Source organism: Babylonia areolata, chromosome 29, assembly GCF_041734735.1.
Source record: "Babylonia areolata isolate BAREFJ2019XMU chromosome 29, ASM4173473v1, whole genome shotgun sequence".
Taxonomy (NCBI): Eukaryota; Metazoa; Mollusca; class Gastropoda; order Neogastropoda; family Buccinidae; genus Babylonia; species Babylonia areolata.
In genome coordinates, this window is record NC_134904.1 from 1,595,922 (window position 1) to 1,617,525 (window position 21,604).

At 41.9% G+C, this 21,604-nt stretch overlaps 1 protein-coding gene across 5 annotated transcripts; it reads right to left on the minus strand.

The window, feature by feature from the left end:
• Positions 1–498: 498 nt before the first annotated feature.
• LOC143274910 (uncharacterized) lies at positions 499–21,444 on the minus strand. Of its 5 annotated transcripts, none has more exons than XM_076578894.1 (8): positions 21,146–21,444; positions 19,715–19,840; positions 18,736–18,839; positions 17,219–17,536; positions 9,991–10,153; positions 4,878–8,852; positions 2,327–4,787; positions 499–2,246 (listed from the first exon to the last, which is right to left on the minus strand). In XM_076578894.1, exons 1-6 carry the CDS (start codon positions 21,238–21,240, stop codon positions 8,741–8,743), a joined length of 918 nt encoding a protein of 305 aa, XP_076435009.1. In that variant the 5' UTR covers positions 21,241–21,444; the 3' UTR covers positions 499–2,246; positions 2,327–4,787; positions 4,878–8,740. The 5 variants fall into 5 exon arrangements, with proteins under 5 accessions (XP_076435009.1, XP_076435008.1, XP_076435010.1 ...); XM_076578893.1 differs by having other exon boundaries at positions 2,287–4,787; XM_076578895.1 differs by lacking the exon at positions 17,219–17,536 and adding an exon at positions 13,907–14,008 and having other exon boundaries at positions 499–4,787.
• Between the last annotated feature and the right edge of the window lie 160 nt (positions 21,445–21,604).

Below are 21,604 nucleotides of genomic sequence, written 5' to 3' on the forward strand. Positions count from 1 at the left end.
CCTTTGTGCACTGTCTGCCTACAAGCTGTTTGTTCACAGGCATCAGCTTCCCAGGCCTTTGTGCACTGTCTGCCTACAAGCTGTTTGTTCACAGGCATCAGCTTCCCAGGCGTTCAGATCAACATTGAAGGCCTTCAGGTCTCTTGCAGACATCTGTATGGGTCTGCCTGTTGGACGTTTTCCTGGTACCAGTTCTCCGTGATGGAAATCTTGGGAATCTGGTCAGTGTGCAGTCACACCAAACCAGCTATACTTGATATGCACACAGCCATATCATTCCTTCCTTGCTAACAATGGAGAAAAATAGTTTTTGTTATATTGGTACACTTCATCTGACAAACAGATGCGCATATGCACCATTCATACAGGATACAAATTACACATGTATGTAAAACACAAACTACTCGCACATTAACATTATAGATGCAGAAAGTGACCGAAATTTCAGAGGTCTGTGAATTTCTATATGGTCATTCATACAGTAATAAAAATGAAAAGTAAGCTTGTTTGTTCTTTTAATTGAAAAGTTATTTCCACTTCCACTGAAAAAGGCATTAAAGACAAAGAATATATACACTAGCATTATACCCAGGTCACACACATAATGTACATAAATAGCATAATACCCAAGTCACACACACTATGTACATGACAAAGCATAATACCAAAAGTGACACAGTATGTGCATTACAACATTCTGCTGGAAGAGACAGTCATGCACATGACAATACATTTCAAGTTGTATACATACAAGTCCTGATACATATTTCAGCTGTCAAGTATGGACTGTACATAGTACCCAAAACATACACACAGTTGCATGCACACACACACACACGTTACAACCTGTATATTCAATGAAATTATGCATGTTTGAAAGCAGTGTGTGCAAGAGTATTTTCTTAGCATTCCTTACATAAAATTTATGAAGCAGTGTAAATTCTTGCCAAATCATTGAATTAGTATGTGTCTGTGTGAAATGCAAGCATGTAGTGGTAGTAGTGTACATCATAAACCACTGACCGGTTTACGAGTTACATCAGTGCCTTCTGTTGTGTCGTTGTCAATGGCACCAAGACAAAGATCACAAACCGGACAAGAGATGGCACACAGTTTGTTCCACACACAACCCCCCCCCCCCAAAAAAAAAAAATTTTAAAAGAAAAGAAAAGAAAACAGCAGTTCCTATCCTCATGGAATGAAAGAAGGGACTGTTCACTTTTAATACAAAACATGCCACAGATTTAATCACTTGTGGACTATCATTATATTTTCTGTCGATTTAAACACAAAGTATTCATAGTTATCATCCTTCTGTCAGCTACTACCTGTCATTCATAATTACCTTTCTCCTACAAGTACCATTTTCCTAAAACTCAAAACTTAACACCTAGTTATAGCATAATGAAAACTAATCACCAACTGTGGCATTATAAAAACTAATGATCATCTTCCAAGAGTTGAGACTTACAAAAGGTAGCCCCATAATACACATTAATTTCTCTCCATCATACACATAATATCCCACCATTTTCTCTCCATCATACACTTAATAAAATAACCCATCACTTTCTCCCCCACAACATTCCCTGAGTGTTCACAGCTTGTCAGAGTGAGTATTTCAGTAACTGTACGCCTGTCTTCTTCCCCTCTTCTGTCAATCCAGACTTGTCCAACTTCCCTCTTTCTCTCTATCCACAACTCAAGTTGTGACCACTGGTGTCCTGAAATAGTCTTTCTTTTCACACATGCATGCACGCGCGCACACACACACACACACCACAAACTCATGCCTGCAAACACAAACGGGTCTAAATTATACACTAAAAACACAGACTAACACAAACAGCATCACAGGCATGTACAAGCATGCTAACATCATATCCTTGTCATCAACACTGCCTGAAGATCAGAATGAACAAACACCAAACTTGCCACACACATAACCAGTATTCCCACATCATCACACACATAACCAGTATTCCTACACCACCACACACATAACCAGTATTCCAACATCACCACACACATAACCAGTATTCCTACACCACCACACACATAACCAGTATTCCAACATCACCACACACATAACCAGTATTCCAACATCACCAACAGGCGTCAAGAGAATGATCAGAGGTCAGTATCAACTCACATTACACCAACACCTCGTAAGTCATCAAAACACAACTTACCAAACACTGACACCGTGTTAAGCCATCACATCGAAACTCACAATACACTGACACCTCATAAGTCAACACAACAGAGCTCACAGAACACTAACACCACATAAGTCAACACAACAGAGCTCACAGAACACTAACACCACATAAGTCAACACAACAGAGCTCACAGAACACTTGAAACCTCACAAGTCAACACAACACAACTCAAAAAAACACTTGAAACCTCACGAGTCAACACAACTCACAAAACACTAACACCTCTCAAGTCATCAAAACGAAACTCACCAAACACTTGAAACCTCATAAGTCATGACAACCAAACTCAAAAAACACAAACACATCATAAGTCATCACAAACACTGACACATCATAAGTCATTACCATGGATCCCACAAAACACAAACACCCCACAATTCAACACATCAGAACAATAAACAAACAGTAACAGTAGCTGCTGTTTTTGTCAACTGCCTTTCACTGGGAGCAGACAAGTTTCCCCACAAAAATCTCCGGAAATAAAACATTGACTTTTTTCCTTTGAAATCAAAAAAAAAAAAAAAGGAAAAATGTTGACTAAAAAGGAAGTCCACCTCTGAAGAAGTGGCGTAATTCCTGATGTAAACTGCGTAAAAGGCTGTCACTCCCATGGAGTGATTACTGATGTAAATTTCTTCTTCTTCTTTGTTCCTGGGCTGCTGGGCTGCAGCTCCCATGTTCACTCGCATGTACATGAGTGGGCGCCAGGGAATCAACAGACAGGCAGAAAATAAGAAAAAACTTAGCCGTATGAAGAGCACAGGAACAGGAGTCATGATGGCTGCCGGAAAAAGAGGGCGCTAGCCAGCGGGATAAAGGGGAGGTTACCTACTTCCGGGAGGTTATCGGCCATAGTTTCGTTTTCTCCGCATAGGCGGATAGTAGTTTGCACAGGACAGGAATGTCAGACCCCTGCCAGAGTCTGCACTAGTTGGGTCACGGTGAAGTATGTGTAATTAAATGGGCGTTTAGGTGTATGACTGTTTTTACCCTCCCATGGAGGCACCCATTCTCAGTTTTCTGGGGGGTGCATGCTGGGTATGTTCTTGTTTCCATAACCCACCAAATGCTGACATGAATTGACGTGCATATTTGATCTTCTGCTTGCGTATACACATGAAGGGGGTTCAGGCACAAGCAGGTCTGCGCATATGTTGACCAGGGAAATCGGAAAAATCTCCACCCATTACACTACAGGGGCCGTTACCAAGATTCAAACACAGGACCCTCTGATTGAAAGTCCCAACGCTTTAACCACTTGGCTATTGCGCCCGTCCTGATGTAAACTGCATGAAGGGCCGTCACTCCCATGGAGTGATACCCAATGTAAACTGTGTGGAGAACTGTCAATCCCATGTTTGCTCCCATCAACAAGCTGGATTTTATGTAAATGACTTTTAATCCTGCCATACAGGCAACCAAAATCCATTTTCGGGGGTGTGCATGCTGGCAATAGTCATGTTTCCCTTATCCATCAAACACTGACATGGGACGATTGCATCTTCAGTGTGAGTATTTGATCGTCTGCATGTGTGTACACACAAAGGGGGTTAAAACATTAGTTGGTTTGAACGTACATTGACCCGGGAGATTGAAAACAGATTTCCACCCTTTACCCACCATGGCCAGGATTCAAACCAGGACTATGAGATCGAAAGTCCTCCACTCTAACCACCCCAGTAGGCAGCCAGGCCAGCACATCACACAATACAAACCGGCAAAGAAAAGGGGGACAATTCTCTAACAAACCTTTACAGCAAAGACTGGAAGAGTAAAGGGGGACAATTCTCAAAGATCAAAAAAGATGACAGAGAAAAGGGGGACAATTCTCTAACAAAGCTGTACAGCAGAGACTGGCAATGAAAAGGGGGGCAATTCTCTCACAAAACTGTACAAAAGACCACAGAAAATGACAGAAAAGGGGGACAATTCTCTCACAAAACTGTACAAAAGACCACAGAAAATGACAGAGAAAAGGGGGACAATTCTCTCACAAAACTGTACAAAAGGAGAAAAGAAGTGGGGAATTGGCTGATAAATAAAACAGCAACAGAACTAAAGGAAATTTCTAGCTCATCATTTCCGTAAGTTTGGGATACTGGATAAAGTATACATCGTTGTCTACAGAAATGTGACGCTGAACCCCAAAACAATGAGTGTAAGCTATCTACACACACCTAGTGATAAACCCCAAAACAATGAGTGTAAACGGTCGAAACCTGTGGTGATAAACCCCAAAACAATGAGTGTAAACTGTCTACACACATGATGATAAACCCCATAACAATAAGTGTAAGCTATCTACACACACCTAGTGATAAACCCCAAAACAATGTGTAAACGGTCGAAACCTGTGGTGATAAACCCCAAAACAATGAGTGTAAACTGTCTACACACATGATGATAAACCCCATAACAATAAGTGTAAGCTATCTACACACACCTAGTGATAAACCCCAAAACAATGTGTAAACGGTTGAAACCCGTGGTGATAAACCCCAAAACAAAGAGTGTAAACTGTCTACACACATGATGATAAACCCCGTAACAATGAGTGTAAGCTACCTACACACACCTAGTGATAAACCCCAAAACAAAGAGTGTAAACTGTCTACACACATGATGATAAACCCCGTAACAATGAGTGTAAGCTACCTACACATGTGATGATAAACCCCAAAACAATCAGTGTAAGTTATCTACACAGGTAGTGATAAACCCCGAAACAATAAGTGTAAACTGTCTACACATGTGGTGGTGATAAACCCTGAAACAATGAGTATAAACTGTCAACATATGTGTTGGTAAACCCCAAAACAATAAGTGTAAACTGTCTACATATGTGTTGATAAACCCCAAACAATGAGTGTTAGCATTCTATACACATGTAGTGATAAACCCCAAAATAATGAGTGTAAACTGTCTACACACACATGTGCTGATTAACCACAAAACAATGAGTGTAAACTGTCTACACACACATGTGCTGATTAACCACAAAACAATGAGTGTAAATTGTCTACACACGTGATGATAAACCCCCAAACAATGAGTGTAAGCTGTCTACACACATGTGATAATAAACCCCCAAACAATGAGTGTTTGCCTCAAAACACAGTATCAATGATTCACTGGTCGATAGGAGTATCATGCAGTACACCATAGTATAATGATTTATCGACTGTCAACGACGACAGCCTCTCTGCGTATCAGCTGTGTTATGTACAACTACATGATAAATAACAAAGACTTGTCAGTAATGTTGTATCATAAGTTATTCTCATTTTCATATGTTCCACAACACACATATTTACAGTCAGATCAGTTCCAAGGCATTAGAAAAGTGAGAGACAAGGTGTGTTTGAATCACACACACACACACACACACACACACACACTAACAACAGAGAGACAAAGTGTGATTTGATAACACACACACTAAACACAGAGAAACACAGTGTGTTTGAATCACACAAATTAAGCCACAGAAAGACATAATGTGTTTTAATCACACATACTAACCACAGAGAGACAAATGTCCACCAGTATAGCAAACGCCACACAGGTATCACACCAAATTATTTCAAAAAGTAACAATGAACAAAAACCCACTCTCCAAATTATAAAGACTATTAACAGTGTACCCCCGTAAACACTGGAATGCTTTTTCTTAAACTGTTTCTTTGCTTTAGTAAGGTATTGTATTTACAAGCAACGCAACCTACCAGTGTACAAATAAAGTGAACACCTCACAAACAACCTGTTCCATCAATGTATAAAATAAAATATATGCCTTACAGGCAACCTTCTTACCAGCAAACAAATGAATTACGCTTCTGTCCATAACTGTATCAGCTTGAGGTCATTCAGAAAACAAAAGAAATCCCACTGTCCAAAAGTTTGCTGGAGGAGAACAATTTTCTTTCTGAATGGTTTGTAACGTTAACATCCCCCACACTACGACAGAGAGAACAAAATGATTGTCACGTTCTGCGCCTCGTACACATAGCATGTTCTGCGCCTCGTACACATAGCATGTTCTGCGCCTCGTACACATAGCATGTTCTGCGCCTCGTACACATAGCATGTTCTGCGCCTCGTACACATAGCACGTTCTGCGCCTCATACATATAGCATGTTTTGCGCCTCGTACACATAGCATGTTCTGTGCCTCGTACATATAGCACGTTTTGCGCCTCGTACACATAGCATGTTCTGCGCCTCGTACATATAGCATGTTCTGTGCCTCGTACATATAGCATGTTCTGTGCCTCGTACATATAGCATGTTCTGCGCCTCGTACATATAGCATGTTCTGCGCCTCGTACACATAGCATGTTCTGCGCCTGGTACATATAGCATGTTCTGCGCCTCGTACACATAGCATGTTCTGCGCCTGGTACATATAGCATGTTCTGCGCCTCGTACATATAGCATGTTCTGTGCCTCGTACATATAGCATGTTCTGCGCCTCGTACATATAGCATGTTCTGTGCCTGGTACATATAGCATGTTCTGCGCCTCGTACACATAGCATGTTCTGCGCCTCGTACACATAGCATGTTCTGCGCCTCGTACACATAGCATGTTCTGCGCCTCGTACACATAGCATGTTCTGCGCCTCGTACATATAGCATGTTCTATGCCTCTTGACCCAACAGGAAGTGAAAGGGGAGAAACATCCTGTCAAGTCATCAGTGCCAGAACAGTTCTGTCGAGCTATGTTTGGGTGTCAAGTCATCAGTGCCAGAACAGTTCTGTCGAGTTATGTTTGGGTGTCAAGTCATCAGTGCCAGAACAGTTCTGTCGAGCTATGTTTGGGTGTCAAGTCATCAGTGCCAAACCAGTTCTGTCGAGCTATGTTTGGGTGTCAAGTCATCAGTGCCAAACCAGTTCTGTCGAGCTATGTTTGGGTGTCAAGTCATCAGTGCCAGAACAGTTCTGTCGAGCTATGTTTGGGTGTCAAGTCATCAGTGCCAAACCAGTTCTGTCGAGCTATGTTTGGGTGTCAAGTCATCAGTGCCAGAACAGTTCTGTCGAGCTATGTTTGGGTGTCAAGTCATCAGTGCCAGAACAGTTCTGTCAAGCTATGTTTGGGTGTCAAGTCATCAGTGCCAGAACAGTTCTGTCGAGCTATGTTTGGGTGTCATCAGTGCCAGAACAGTTCTGTCGAGCTATGTTTGGGTGTCAAGTCATCAGTGCCAGAACAGTTCTGTCAAGCTATGTTTGGGTGTCAAGTCATCAGTGCCAGAACAGTTCTGTCGAGCTATGTTTGGGTGTCATCAGTGCCAGAACAGTTCTGTCGAGCTATGTTTGGGTGTCAAGTCATCAGTGCCAAACCAGTTCTGTCGAGCTATGTTTGGGTGTCAAGTCATCAGTGCCAGAACAGTTCTGTCGAGCTATGTTTGGGTGTCAAGTCATCAGTGCCAGAACAGTTCTGTCGAGCTATGTTTGGGTGTCAAGTCATCAGTGCCAAAACAGTTCTGTCGAGCTATGTTCGGGTGTCAAGTCATCAGTGCCAAAACAGTTCTGTCGAGCTATGTTTGGGTGTCAAGTCATCAGTGCCAGAACAGTTCTGTCGAGCTATGTTCGGGTGTCAAGTCATCAGTGCCAGAACAGTTCTGTCGAGCTATGTTTGGGTGTCAAGTCATCAGTGCCAGAACAGTTCTGTCGAGCTATGTTTGGGTGTCAAGTCATCAGTGCCAGAACAGTTCTGTCGAGCTATGTTTGGGTGTCAAGTCATCAGTGCCAGAACAGTTCTGTCGAGTTATGTTTGGGTGTCAAGTCATCAGTGCCAGAACAGTTCTGTCGAGCTATGTTTGGGTGTCAAGTCATCAGTGCCAGAACAGTTCTGTTGAGCTATGTTCCTGCCAGAACTCTCACTTTGTTGACTTCGCTGCACTGTTTTGTCATCGCATCGTCATCATCAAAACACACAACTCAGAAGAAAGAAAAAAAATATATATATAATAAAAATAAACAATTATACTGGCTTCATTCTCGCATTTCTGTTGTTGTTGGGTTTTTTTTTTAATAGAAATTCAGTGTCTGCATCTGATGCATATACTGGTTTATTACAGAATGTAACACTTTTTTTGTGATTAATTGTATGTTGTATTCTTAGTGTCCATGTGTTGTGGGTTTCTAAGCAAACCAAATGAATGAAGGTCAACTGGCAGTGTGGATGTTCCAAATCAGAATTATCAACTGACAGCATAGATGTTCCAAAATCAGACTAATCAACTGACAGTGAGTGAACAAAGGGAGTGAACCAAGCACTGTGAAGTGATGACTACACATCTAGGGACCAAGACAAAGGGTAAAGGGGCCAAGGTCATGGTTCAGGGTCAAATTTCAGGTCAATGTTCAGGGTCAAGGTTCAGGTGGTCACAGAAGCAGCAGCATCTATTTCCTCCACGGGTATCAGGGTAGAAGGTGAGGGTCAAGGGTCAGGTGGCCATGAGGGCACTGTCCAGGGGGTCAGGGTGATGGTGAGGGTCAAGGTTCGAGGTCAAGGTTCAGGTGGCCACAGGGGCAGCAGCATCCATTTTCTCCAGGGGAATCATCTGCTGTCTCTGTGCTGCCTCCTGGTCTGCTGCCATTGCGTTCTTCTTTTGTTCCTGGAGCTTCCTGAAAAAACGCACACACACACACACATATATATCTCGGCCAGTCTCAAATCACTGCATAGTTCTGGTGTGTGGGCATGTGTATATGTGGGGGGGGGGGGGTGTTTGTTGTTGTGCGCATGAAAGGGGGGGGGGGGGGGGGGGGCAAGGGGGAGAATGAGAAAAACAACAACCTTAGAGCTGTGGAAAGAGGTTTGTTTCTGAAGTGTGTGTGTGTGAGAGTTGAGTTGAGATGTGGTGTGTGAAAAACTACTTCTAGGGTTCTACTCAAGCATTGCCCAACTTATAGATGCCTGTGTATGCGACAGATGCCAGTGTGTGTGTTTTTATGTTTGAGTTTGTGGAGGTGAGAGAGAGTGTATGTGAATGCGTGCATGCACGTGTGTGTGTATGTGTGTGTGTGTGTATATGTGTGTGGGTGTATGTGGGAGTTTGTGCCTTTTTATTAGTTAACTGACTCTGGTCCTTATGTGTGTTTGACAGCCCGACAAAGTCCAAACACAAGGTGAAAGCTTGAGAGAAAGATAAACGTCTGTGGGAACAAGACCTGACTTTTTGTTCTTTCAAACATACATATATATATATATATATATATATATATATATATATATATATATATATATATATATATATCTGTGTGTGTGTGTTTGTGTGTGTTGGTACCCTAGCCTGAAGAAGCTGGACTCCAGTAGCAGTTTGCTGAACTGTAACAGCAGGTTTTAAAAACATGAACAGACTGTTGTTGTTTTTGTCTATCTTTATATCTTACTGTGCACGGTGCTTACATCAGTTTACTCTACAAGGAGCAGAGCCCAGGACACCAACAGAGTGTGATCATTAATATATATGGAGAGAGAGAGAGAGAAAGAGAGAGAGAGAGAGAGAGAAGGAAAGAGAGAAAGAAAGAAAAAACTGAGAGAAAAAACAGAGAAAGAGAGAGAGAGAGAGAGAGAGAGAGACACACACACACACACTCACACACAAGAGAGAGAAAAAGAGATACATGTATAGATACATACACACACACACACTGTATGTGCAAGCACATATGTACACACACACACACACACACACACACACACACTAAAGAAAAAGCACGTCCATCACAAGCAGACAACAGACAAAGGCCGGTCGGTCACCTTTTGCGGTAGTGGACAGCGGTGAGCAGAGCCACACAGGCGATGAACAAAATACCGCAGATGATGCCCGCGTAGGCTCCGTGAGAAATCCCCAGGAAAAACGTGTCGTCGTCGTCTTCATCACCACCATCAGACACCTGGCCACTGTCAGGATCCCAGTCCTCTGCAACACACACAGGCACTGGCTTCAGAGTCATGGCTGTAATGCACAGATTGGTGGCATCACAGTTTGCCGGTTTCCAATTCGCCCGATTCCTAATTCGCCTGTTCCTGACTCACTGATTTCCCAATCTGCCTTCATACTCAGTCGCTCTGTTTGTGTGTTTGTGTACGTCTGTATATTTGTGCAAGTGTGTGTGTGTGTGTGTGTGTGTGTGTGTGTGTGTGTGTGTGTGTGTGTCTGTGCCTCTGTGTGTCTGTGTGAGTGTGTGCAGAGACTGACAGACTGAGTGAGAGAGAGCAATGAAACGAAATGCTATTTATTCCTCAGAACATCGGCTCATTCTGAAAAGGACCTCAACAAGTAACTACAATCGTAGCTGTATACAAAGAAAACATATCAAACAATATATATTACTAACCAACAGCAACTGCACATCTTTTCAAAGCTTTACATGAATTGAGAGAGAAAGAGAGAGGGGAGAGACAGACAGACAGACAGACAAACAGACAAACATAGATATATTTAATAGGCAAAATGGGAGTGGAGAGTAGGGGAAACTGGACAGAGTTTAACTTTCAAGAGACCACTGAGGGTTGCAGCATGACTAAACAGTTGGCTAAAAGGTAACAGGGAATTCAGCCCTCCAGATGATTTGCTGTCATTTCAGAAATGCACAGATAGATGTTTTACCACCATGCCTGTAATGTAGAGATACATGTTTTCTTGCTATAATAATAACAATTCCAATAATAATAATATCATTACTATTAATAAAAATAATTAGTGTATTTCTATTGCTCCTTTCATTTAAAAACAATAATGCTCAATGCACAACACAGGAGTAAAACACAACAAATGAAAAAAACCCATTTTACATGAAAATCATAATCATAAAGTAAAAATTTCTTTAACAACTACTCTATGCATACAGCTTACAGTCACTTCAACCACACAGTGAACTAAATATCCCCATATCATCCACACATTCATAATACTAATCACACATGCACGCACAGATGAATGCATACACCACACACACACACACACACACACACACACACACTTTCTCACACTCACAGACACACACACACACACTCACATGTGTTCACGCACACACACACACACATACACAAGCACATACATATAAAAAGTATATGCATTTACATATATACATACATTTACACACATACACACATACATACTGTAAATACAAAGCAACAAAAAGTGATACAGAAATTTCTTCAAAAAGATAAATAAGAATAAATGAGAAACCACACATACAAATACATGTTAATTATCTTGGATACAAACAATTTCATTGCCAAACACCTTGGTGTAGATAGAAGCAGATAAATTGGATTTTTTAAAAATCTATGTATATTACATTCAAGAACATGCAACACTGTTTAAATAAATAGTGGCTAACAGTAAGAATGGGGGCAAAAGCAGAAGACCCAGTTGTCAGGCTGGAACAGATAGGTTTTTACAGCTTTTCCTTTCTTTTCTTTTTTTTTTTTTAAAAGGCAGGGGAAGTTTCTATATGATGTATACTGAAAGGAAGAGAATTCCATAGTTGAGGAGCATTGTAAGAAAAAGCACTTTCACCATCACTTTTAGTTTTAATTCTGGGGACAAACAAGAGAAGAGAGTCTGATGAAGAGCACGGTTGTCTGGAAAGTGTGTAGACAGACAGAAACTCATGGATGTAAGCAGGGTATGAACCAGAGAAAAGCTGTGACAGGATGTTTCAAGAATATATTTAATCCATTCTTGGTCTGGGAGCCAGTGCAGCCAATGAAACCAGTTACAGATGTTTTAATCATTATGTCTGTGTAATGCAGAGATTGATGTTTTAGTGTTATGGCTGGAAAGTAGAGATATACATCTTATTGTTATAGCTGAAATGCAGTGACAGACATTATATTACTCCACATCAAAGTCAACAGTGCTAACAACGCTCTACACTCCACATCAAAGTCAACAGTGCTAACAACACTCTACACTCCACATCAAAGTCAACAGTGCTAACAACACTCTACACTCCACATCAAAGTCAACAGTGCTAACAACATTCTACACTCCACATCAAAGTCAACAGTGCTAACAACACTCTACACTCTACATCAAAGTCAACAATGCTAACAACACTCTACACTCTACATCAAAGTCAACAGTGCTAACAACGCTCTACACTCCACATCAAAGTCAACAATGCTAACAACACTCTACACTCCACATCAAAGTCAACAGTGCTAACAACACTCTACACTCTACATCAAAGTCAACAGTGCTAAGAACGCTCCACATCAAAGTCAACAGTGCTAACAACGCTCTACACTCCACATCAAAGTCAACAGTGCTAACAACGCTCTACACTCCACATCAAAGTCAACAGTGCTAACAACATTCTACACTCCACATCAAAGTCAACAGTGCTAACAACACTCCACATCAAAGTCAACAGTGCTAACAACACTCTACACTCCACATCAAAGTCAACAGTGCTAACAACGCTCTACACTCCACATCAAAGTCAACAGTGCTAACAACACTCCACATCAAAGTCAACAGTGCTAACAACGCTCTAAACATCAAAGTCAACAGTGCTAACAACGCTCTACACTCCACATCAAAGTCAACAGTGCTAACAACACTCCACATCAAAGTCAACAGTGCTAACAACGCTCTACACTCCACATCAAAGTCAACAGTGCTAACAACACTCTACACTCCACATCAAAGTCAACAGTGCTAACAACGCTCTACACTCCACATCAAAGTCAACAGTGATAACAACGCTCTACACTCCACATCAAAGTCAACAGTGCTAACAACACTCTACACTCCACATCAAAGTCAACAGTACTAACAACACTCTACACTCCACATCAAAGTCAACAGTCCTAACAACACTCTACACTCCACATCAAAGTCAACAGTGCTAACAACGCTCTACACTCCACATCAAAGTCAACAGTGCTAACAACGCTCTACACTCCACATCAAAGTCAACAGTGCTAACAACGCTCTACACTCCACATCAAAGTCAACAGTGCTAACAACGCTCTACACTCCACATCAAAGTCAACAATCCCAACAGGGGCAGACAACAAAGCTCAGCATCAAGTGGACCACCATCCTCCCCTCACCCCTATCAAAACAGACAACAGAAACAAAACACAGCAAATGAACATCTGTCAAGGACATATGCTGACAGCCAAAACCATTTTAACTTTAAGCGCTTTTCATCCACGATGTTTTACAATACACATCAACCCATCATCATGCTGGACGAATCATCTGGCGTTGCTAATCATTATGTTGTAATATTTCAAACCATAAAGAATGCAGTTTACCATGAAGCATAAACCAAGCCCACCAAAAGGAACCACCACTTGAAAATGGACTTGATCTAGAAAGGATAGCAGGAAAACCATTAAAACAAAACAAACCAATGACAAAAAATGAGAAAAAGAAAGAAAGAAAAGAAAGTAAAAAGAAAAGAAAAAATTATTTTGAAATGTTAAAAGTCAGCAAAAAAAAAAAGAAAAAAAAAAGAGTTAAAAATGTTAAAAGTCAGTGCAAAAGTAAACAAGCAAAAAGGCCATCCAACAAAAAAATTGTAAAAAGAAAAAAGAAAAAAAAAGGAATCCAACATGCATTAGTAGGAACAAAGAAGCAAGTAGGATCAATTAGTGAGAGTGTGTAACACTAAAACCCTCTGCTGCCTACAGCTGTGACTAGCAGCAATACCTGGACCAGTGTCATGGGAAAGAGAGGTCACTCTACCCTCCCTGTCGGCCACATCCTCTTCATACCTCTCACCCTGCCAGTCCACTGTTCCTCCTGCTTGTCCTGAGATAGCACAGCCGGTGTCATCACACCATTCAGTATCAAAAGTAACATAAATCATGTTTACACAGCGATGACTCTTGTGCGGAGACGAATCCAAGCATGCTCACACCAGACATCATATGCATACATAACTCTGAAATGAAGGGATTCAAAGACAAAGCATCAACACATGTAGACTGAATACAAGAGAAACTGTGGGTAGAAAGAAGGAGTGTCTATTTTGGAAAATGGTAGGTTTTAAGGCCTGACTATAAAGAGCTGAGTTCATGGTGTTGGATTTGATGACACTGAAGAGGGTGACTGTTCCTAGTGACAGACTATCAACATGACTTGTGCTGAACAAAGGATGACGATGAAGACACACAATGGACCCAACACAGCACAATGTCTCAGTGAACATGTGCAACAACTGTTTCACACTGGTGACTTTGTTCTGGTCTCCACAGGCTGAACAAAGGATTCACACAGTGCTTCACAAGTGAACCAACACACTGATGCAGTTACTTACCCTGATTGGGACTGCACTGCACACATACCTCTCATGCCCCCCCCCCCCCCCCCCCCCCCCCCCCCACACACACACACTCACACCCACATGCACACACACTCATCCACACCCCTCCAAACCCCCCTCTCTGTTCCCAATACACACCCCCACAACCCCCACCCCCCTACACACACACACCACACCACACCACACCCCAACATCCCCTCACCCTCAACCCCATACACACAAACACACACACACACCCATACACACACACACACACACAAACACAGACACACACATGCACACACTCACACACACGACCCCCTGACCCCACACTCACACCCACACTCATCCACACCCCTCCAACCCTCCTCCCCTCCCCATTCCCAATACACACACCCACAACCTCCCCCCCAACCCCCCTACACACACACACACACACACACCACACCAAACCACACCCCAACATCCCCTCACCCTCACCCTTCCCCCCTATCCCCCCCCCCCACACACACACACACAAACACACACACACACTTACACACAGACACACACACAGCATGTCACAGTGGTGTGCTGGGAAAGCCAGCCATACAACAGGAAACATGAGGACGATGACAATGCACAGAACTCAAGCTGTGACCCAACATCAGTGTTCTGCCAACAAGTCAGTGCCCTGAATGACTGTACAAAGGTCAGTATACTGACAGCTGTCCAAAGGTTAGTGTTGACACAAGTACAGGGCAGGAGGTTGGTACTCACACTATATATATTTGCCTTTACCCTGCTCCTATTTCATCATCTATCCTTTCTCTTTGTCTCATACAGAGACAGAGAGAGAGAATGAGAGAAAGAGAGAGAGTGCGTTTGTGTGTGTGTGTGTGTGTGTCCTAAAGAAAGAGAACTGTTGGTCTCGCTTGAGAGAGAGAGAGAGAGAGAGAGAGAGAGAGAGAGAGAGAGAGAGAGAGAGAGAGAGTGTGTGTGTGTCCTAAAGAAAGAGAACTGTTGGTCTCGCTTGAGAGAGAGAGAGAGTGTGTGTGTGTGTGTGTGTATGTGTGTGTGTGTCTGTCTATCTCTCTGTATGTGACTGTGTGTGCATATGTGTGTGTGTGTGTGTGTGTGTGTGTGTGTGTCTGTCTGTATGTGACTGTGTGTGCATGTGTGTGCGTGTGTGCACACATGTGCATGTGTGTGTGCATGTGTGTGTGTGTCTGTCTGTCTGTATGTATGTATGTGACTGTGTGTGCATGTGTGTGCATGTGCGCACACGTTTGTGTGTGTGTGTGTGTGTGTGTGCGTGTGCGTGTGTGTGCGTGTGCATGCGGGCGCACGCGTGTGTGTGTTCCATGCAGTTTACTGATAATTATCATTGTTAACATTTCATTTCCAGCAACAAGCATGTTTCTCCTTTCCCTCTACCTTGTTATTCCAAACTCTCTTTTTCTGTTGTGCAGCTTTGTTGCTTCTCTCTCTCTCCTCTCTCTCTCTCTCCTTTCTCTCTCTCTCTCACATACATTACAGGTTTATTCCAAGGACAACTTCTACACTGCCATGTATTTGGATGAATCTGTTTTACTGCAACATGTACTAAACCACATTGTGCTATGACATTTAACAAACCACTGCACACACACGTGACGTATACACGCAGTTTACCGTAACTTTAATCAAACGGCTGCACATACAAGCATGCACATCTTACTTTAAAATTAATTAAACCACTATACACACATTTATACACTTCTGACTGTAAGTGTAATATGAATCAAACTACAGTACATACATGTATTCACATCTTACTGTTACATTAATTAAACTATTGTACACACATGTATACATGAATATATATATACATCTTACTGTAACCTTAATCAAACAACTGCACATACATGTATCCACATCTCTTTGTCCCATCCGATCCTGGAGCACAGAGGCTGAGCTTTCCGCAATGCTCCACAACACAGACAGGCCGTGCTTTCCACAAACCTCCACAACACAGACAGGCCGTGCTTTCCACAAAGCTCCACAATACAGAGAGGTTGAGCTTTCCACAAAGCTCCACAACACAGACAGGCCGTGCTTTCCACAAAGCTCCACAATGCAGACAGGTTGAGCTTTCCACAATGCTCCACAATACAGAGAGGTTGAGCTTTCCACAAAGCTCCACAATGCAGATAGGCTAAGCTATCCACAAAGCTCCACAATGCAGACAGGTTGAGCTTTCCACAATGCTCCACAATAGACAGGTTGAGCTTTTTACAATTCTCCACAACATAAACAAATTGAGCTTTCCACAATGCTCCACAACAGACAGACTGAGCTTTTTACAAATTTCTCCACAATACAGACTGAGCTTTTTACACAATCCTCCACAATGGACAGACTGTGTTTATTACAATCCTCCACAACATGCACACTTAACTTTATACAATCCTGCACAACAGACAGACATGTTGTTTCCACAATGCTCTGCAACCACAGACATGTTGTTTCCACAATGCTCCACACAACACAGACATGTTGTTTCCACAATGCTCTGCAACCACAGACATGCTGTTTCCACAATGCTCCGCAACACAGACATGCTGTTTCCACGATGCTCCGCAACACAGGACAAGGCCAAAAGCTGGAGCCAAACTGAAGAGGCACAACCGGTGATGACACGAGGAGGGTGGAAGGGGGGGTGAGTGAAGCAACGACAGCGTTACAACACCCAATACCTTGGCCTGTCAGATTGAAGCCGGCCGCAGTCGTCACCAAGTCCCCAAACTGGCGGAGGTCAGGGGGAGGGAACTGTTCACTGTTCCCCTCGGCTGATGTCAGTGTTTTGTTGTCTGTTGATGTCTGTGTCTTGTTGTTGGCTAATGTCTGTGTCTTGTCGCCTGATATCTGTGTTTTGTTGTCTGCTGATGTCTGTGTCTTGTCTGTTGATGTCTGTGTCTTGCCTCCTAATATCTGTGTCTTGTCTGTTGATGTCTGCGTCTTGTTGTCTGTCGGTGCTATCCACGTCTTGTTGTTCAAATCCAGCTCCGAAGGGACTGGCGGCGGTTGGTTGGTTGTCCGCAGCAGGTGAAGAATATGACAACTTGGTTTTAGGGTCTGACTTGGTCTTCTCTCATTTTTTGTTCACTTCATTACTTACTGTCAAGGTTTATATTCACTGTGCTTCATCATTTAGTTGTACGCCATCAAGTCCTGCATCCTCAACCGCCCTATGTCAAATGGTGCGACAGAAACCACACAGATGTGACTTATGCCGATGCAATACATGCCTGTGCTTTCTTGGGAGTCTAGAAAAGCCTGAGTTTAACAACTAAATCAAACAGATATACCACAGCACCCTGAGCAATGCCGATCTTTCCCTTGTTTCTTTCCTTTCTCCTCATGTTACAACTCCTCTCCATCACTTTCTGTTGCACTATTGCACTTTTAAAACCTCGATATCTTTCCCTCTCATTGTCTTTCTGTTGCACAATTGCGCTTTCAAAACCTCAATATATCTCATTGTCTTTCTGTCGCACTATTGCGCTTTCAAAACCTCAATATATCTCACTGTCTTTCTGTCGCACTATTGCGCTTTCAAAACCTCAATATCTCCCATTGTCTTTCTGTCGCATTATTGCGCTTTCAAAACCTCAATATTTCTCATTGTCTTTCTGTCGCATTATTGCGCTTTCAAAACCTCGATATTTCTCATTGTCTTTCTGTCGCATTATTGCGCTTTCAAAACCTCAATATCTCCCATTGTCTTTCTGTCGCATTATTGCACTTTCAAAACCTCAATATTTCTCATTGTCTTTCCGTCACATTATTGTGCTTTCAAAACCTCAGTATCTCTCCCTATCATTGTATCTCTCATACTCTCTCTATCGCATTCTACCAGTCAGAAAAAAAGGGGAAATTCCAAAATTAAGTTACACATATTTTTTTTGTTTCACGTTTTCGCCTTCAGCCACTGTTCTGTCGCTACAGATCGTCTCTGTTCTTGCTGAATCAAACCATGCTGTTTTAGTCAAAGCTTACAACAACACTGTCAACATCATCTGCTGAATAAATTCCAATTTCCATGCAAACAATCATTTTCTGTAACATACGAATGACACTTCATGCTCTCTCAAAAAATTGTCAAACAGCAAACTGTCATTCCAAGAGTATGAGTATTAGTTCATTTCAATTTGGCATGTACATGCTAATTTGCTATTCAATGAGGTTCTGGTTGAAAGAAGGTAACACTTACCAACACATCTTCCATCCCTGTTTTTGTGGTACCCTGGGCAGCAGTCCTCCACAATGCGATAGATTGTTCCTGTTATATTCCGCGTTTTGAGACAGGGCACGGTTCTGGTCATGGAAACAATAATAATAATAGCTGATTTCTATTGCACCTTTCATTAAAATATTATAATGCTTGAGGCACATTACACAATATCACGTAAAAGAAACCCTCCACACAAATATCACAACCATATGTAAAAATCTCCTACCATTCCATGTGAACAACAGTCACCCCTACTAAACAGCGAACTAGACCAAATATCATCATCTACTCAATGAAAAACCAAGCGTTAGCGCACGGACAGATCGAATGCACACACACACACAAATATCAATATCAATCAGTTACAAGTCCGTCATGGGAAAAAGAGAGAGAGAGAGAGAGAGGGAGCAGTCAAAACCAGGTCGAATAAATTAAGTGGTGTCCGTTTCAGTGTCAAGATGTCTCAGAACGTGCGGACTTATCCATACCATATATACGCTGGTAGACCAAATCTGCTGTTAAAAAAAGGGAGGGGGAAAATGCAGATGCCTGACCAAAATCCTAAGCAATGGTCAGACCTTGTGTGGTAAATAAATAATTCATAATTCATGCACTAACACACACACTTTTACAGTCACACGCTCACACACATACATGTGTTCAAACATACACACTGACATACATATGTGATATATACAAGCTTGCCCTCACTAACACACACACACACACACACACACACACACACACACAATCTCTCTCTCTCTCTTTCCAATATCTTTTTTTCTATTTTTTCATTGATGGCTTGATGAAAAAAGGGAACTGTTGCCTATTCAATTAACCATCATGAATTAAAATCTTGACTTGACACACACTCTCTCTCTCTCTCTTTCTCTGCCTCTCCATCTCACTCATTTAGTCATTACCATGCAAAACCCATACTCAACAGAACATGACTTACTCGTTAAAAACACATTTTTGAAACGAGAACCAGCCACAGTTGGCTTCAAAGGACTGGTGGCATTCCCCAGGATAGCTGACGACCTTGACACCTTGCTCGGACCTTACCCGCGTGCATACTCGCCCTCTGAAGTGAACAAACATTGCTCATGATAAACCATTCACTTCTGTGTACACGCTTGCATTCTGAAATGAAGAAACAGTGTTCTATAATAAATCAGTCATTTCTGTTCAAAAATGAATCAGTCATTTCTGTATGAAAACTAGCCCTCTAAAATTACAACATTGTTCTTGATAAACCATTTATTCTATATGCACACTCAACCTCTGAAATGAAACATTGTTCATGGCAAATCAGTCATGGTTACACAGATCTTTGTAGATCAGGGGTTGTTTTGTTTTTCATTGTTTTTTGTTTTTGTTTTTTGTTTGTTTGACTTTTCTTTTTTTTTTTTTTTTTTTGGAGGGGGGTTTTGGGGAGCGGGGAAAGTGGGGGGGAGGGGTGGGGGGCAGTTGGGGGTGAGGGGGGTATGCGGTCTGGAAATGACTTGAGTGACTGAAAGAGAGTGTGTATACATGAGTGTTGTTGGGTCACAGCTTGAGGCATGTGTACTGTCATCCTTATATTTCCTGTATGGCTGGCTTTCCTTGCATGTGACTGTGGCATGCTCTGTGTGTGTGTGTGTGTGTGTGTGTGTGTGTGTGTGTGTGTGAGTGAGTGTTTAGAAATATGAGCAAATGTGTGTGTAAGTGTTTAAAATTAGCCACGTGTCACTAGTCTGCTGATGCTAAAGACAAGTTCAGGCCTCAGGTACAAGATAACTGTGAGCACAAATCAAATTTCTAACAAACTTCATTTCCACAGCATCATCTGTGGCATAAATTCAAAAGACCCCTCCCCAAATCACATACATTTTGAACTGATAACGTGTTAATAAAGAGAGAAAGAAAAGAAAATCAGAATCCTTTAGACCAAACTGTCTGGTGAAACAATGTGAACATCAACATCATGCTACAACTATATTACAATAATGATGTCCTTACTCAGGATAAAATCATGATTGACACTGCCATGTGGACAGAGTCAATCAAAGAAATATCAATCTTATTACACACACACACACACACACATATATATATATATATATAACATAAATACATACATATACATAAGCATGCATATATCATTATATGCACACATACATATGTAACACACAATCACTTGTGTACACATGAATAGACATATCCACACATATACACATGTATCACACACACACATACACACACAAGTTGATGTCATTATTTTTGTTTGTTTGATTTCATTGTGTGTGTGTGTGTGTGTGCGTGTGTGTGTGCGCGCGCACGTGTGTGTATGTATGTGTGTGTGTCCTGATTACACTTTCAATCCACAAATAAACCAGTCAATACTCACTCCAATGGTCTGGCCAAAGAAGCCAACACGATCACCAAAATGGCAACATGATTTGTCAATTTCATGACTTCGTTCGTCTGCTTCATGCGTGGCATACTGTGATTGAAACACAAACAAGCACAACTTTGGCACGTTTAAACGGGTGTTTTGAGCAGGGCGAGCGCTGTTACAGTTAAGATGAACACAAATCTTTACAGTTCACACGACTCATCGATCCTGAAGCACGCCCATGGGCCTACTTCGCAAATTACGCACAACAATGTCACAAAGATTGGACTTTGTTTTCACAGAATGTCAGGTTCCATTGACCTAACTGTTTATACATATTATGCATCGTGTCTTCACCGAAGAAAGAAGTTTGCAACAGTATATGTTACAATTTGAAACATAAGTGGGAGGAAAAAACAATTGAAAACAAGTACTTTTTTCATGGTAATATCTTGAAGTAAAATTGATCGT

Coding starts and splice junctions, on each gene's coding strand:
- LOC143274910 (XM_076578894.1), bottom strand. CDS start 21,240: ATGCCACGCATGAAGCAGACGAACGAAGTCATGAAATTGACAAATCAT. Junction 18,840..19,714: donor CAAAAATGTGTTTTTAACGA/GTAAGTCATGTT, acceptor TTCCATGACCAG/AACCGTGCCCTGTCTCAAAA. Junction 8,853..9,990: donor GCTGTCCACTACCGCAAAAG/GTGACCGACCGG, acceptor GCGTTTTTTCAG/GAAGCTCCAGGAACAAAAGA.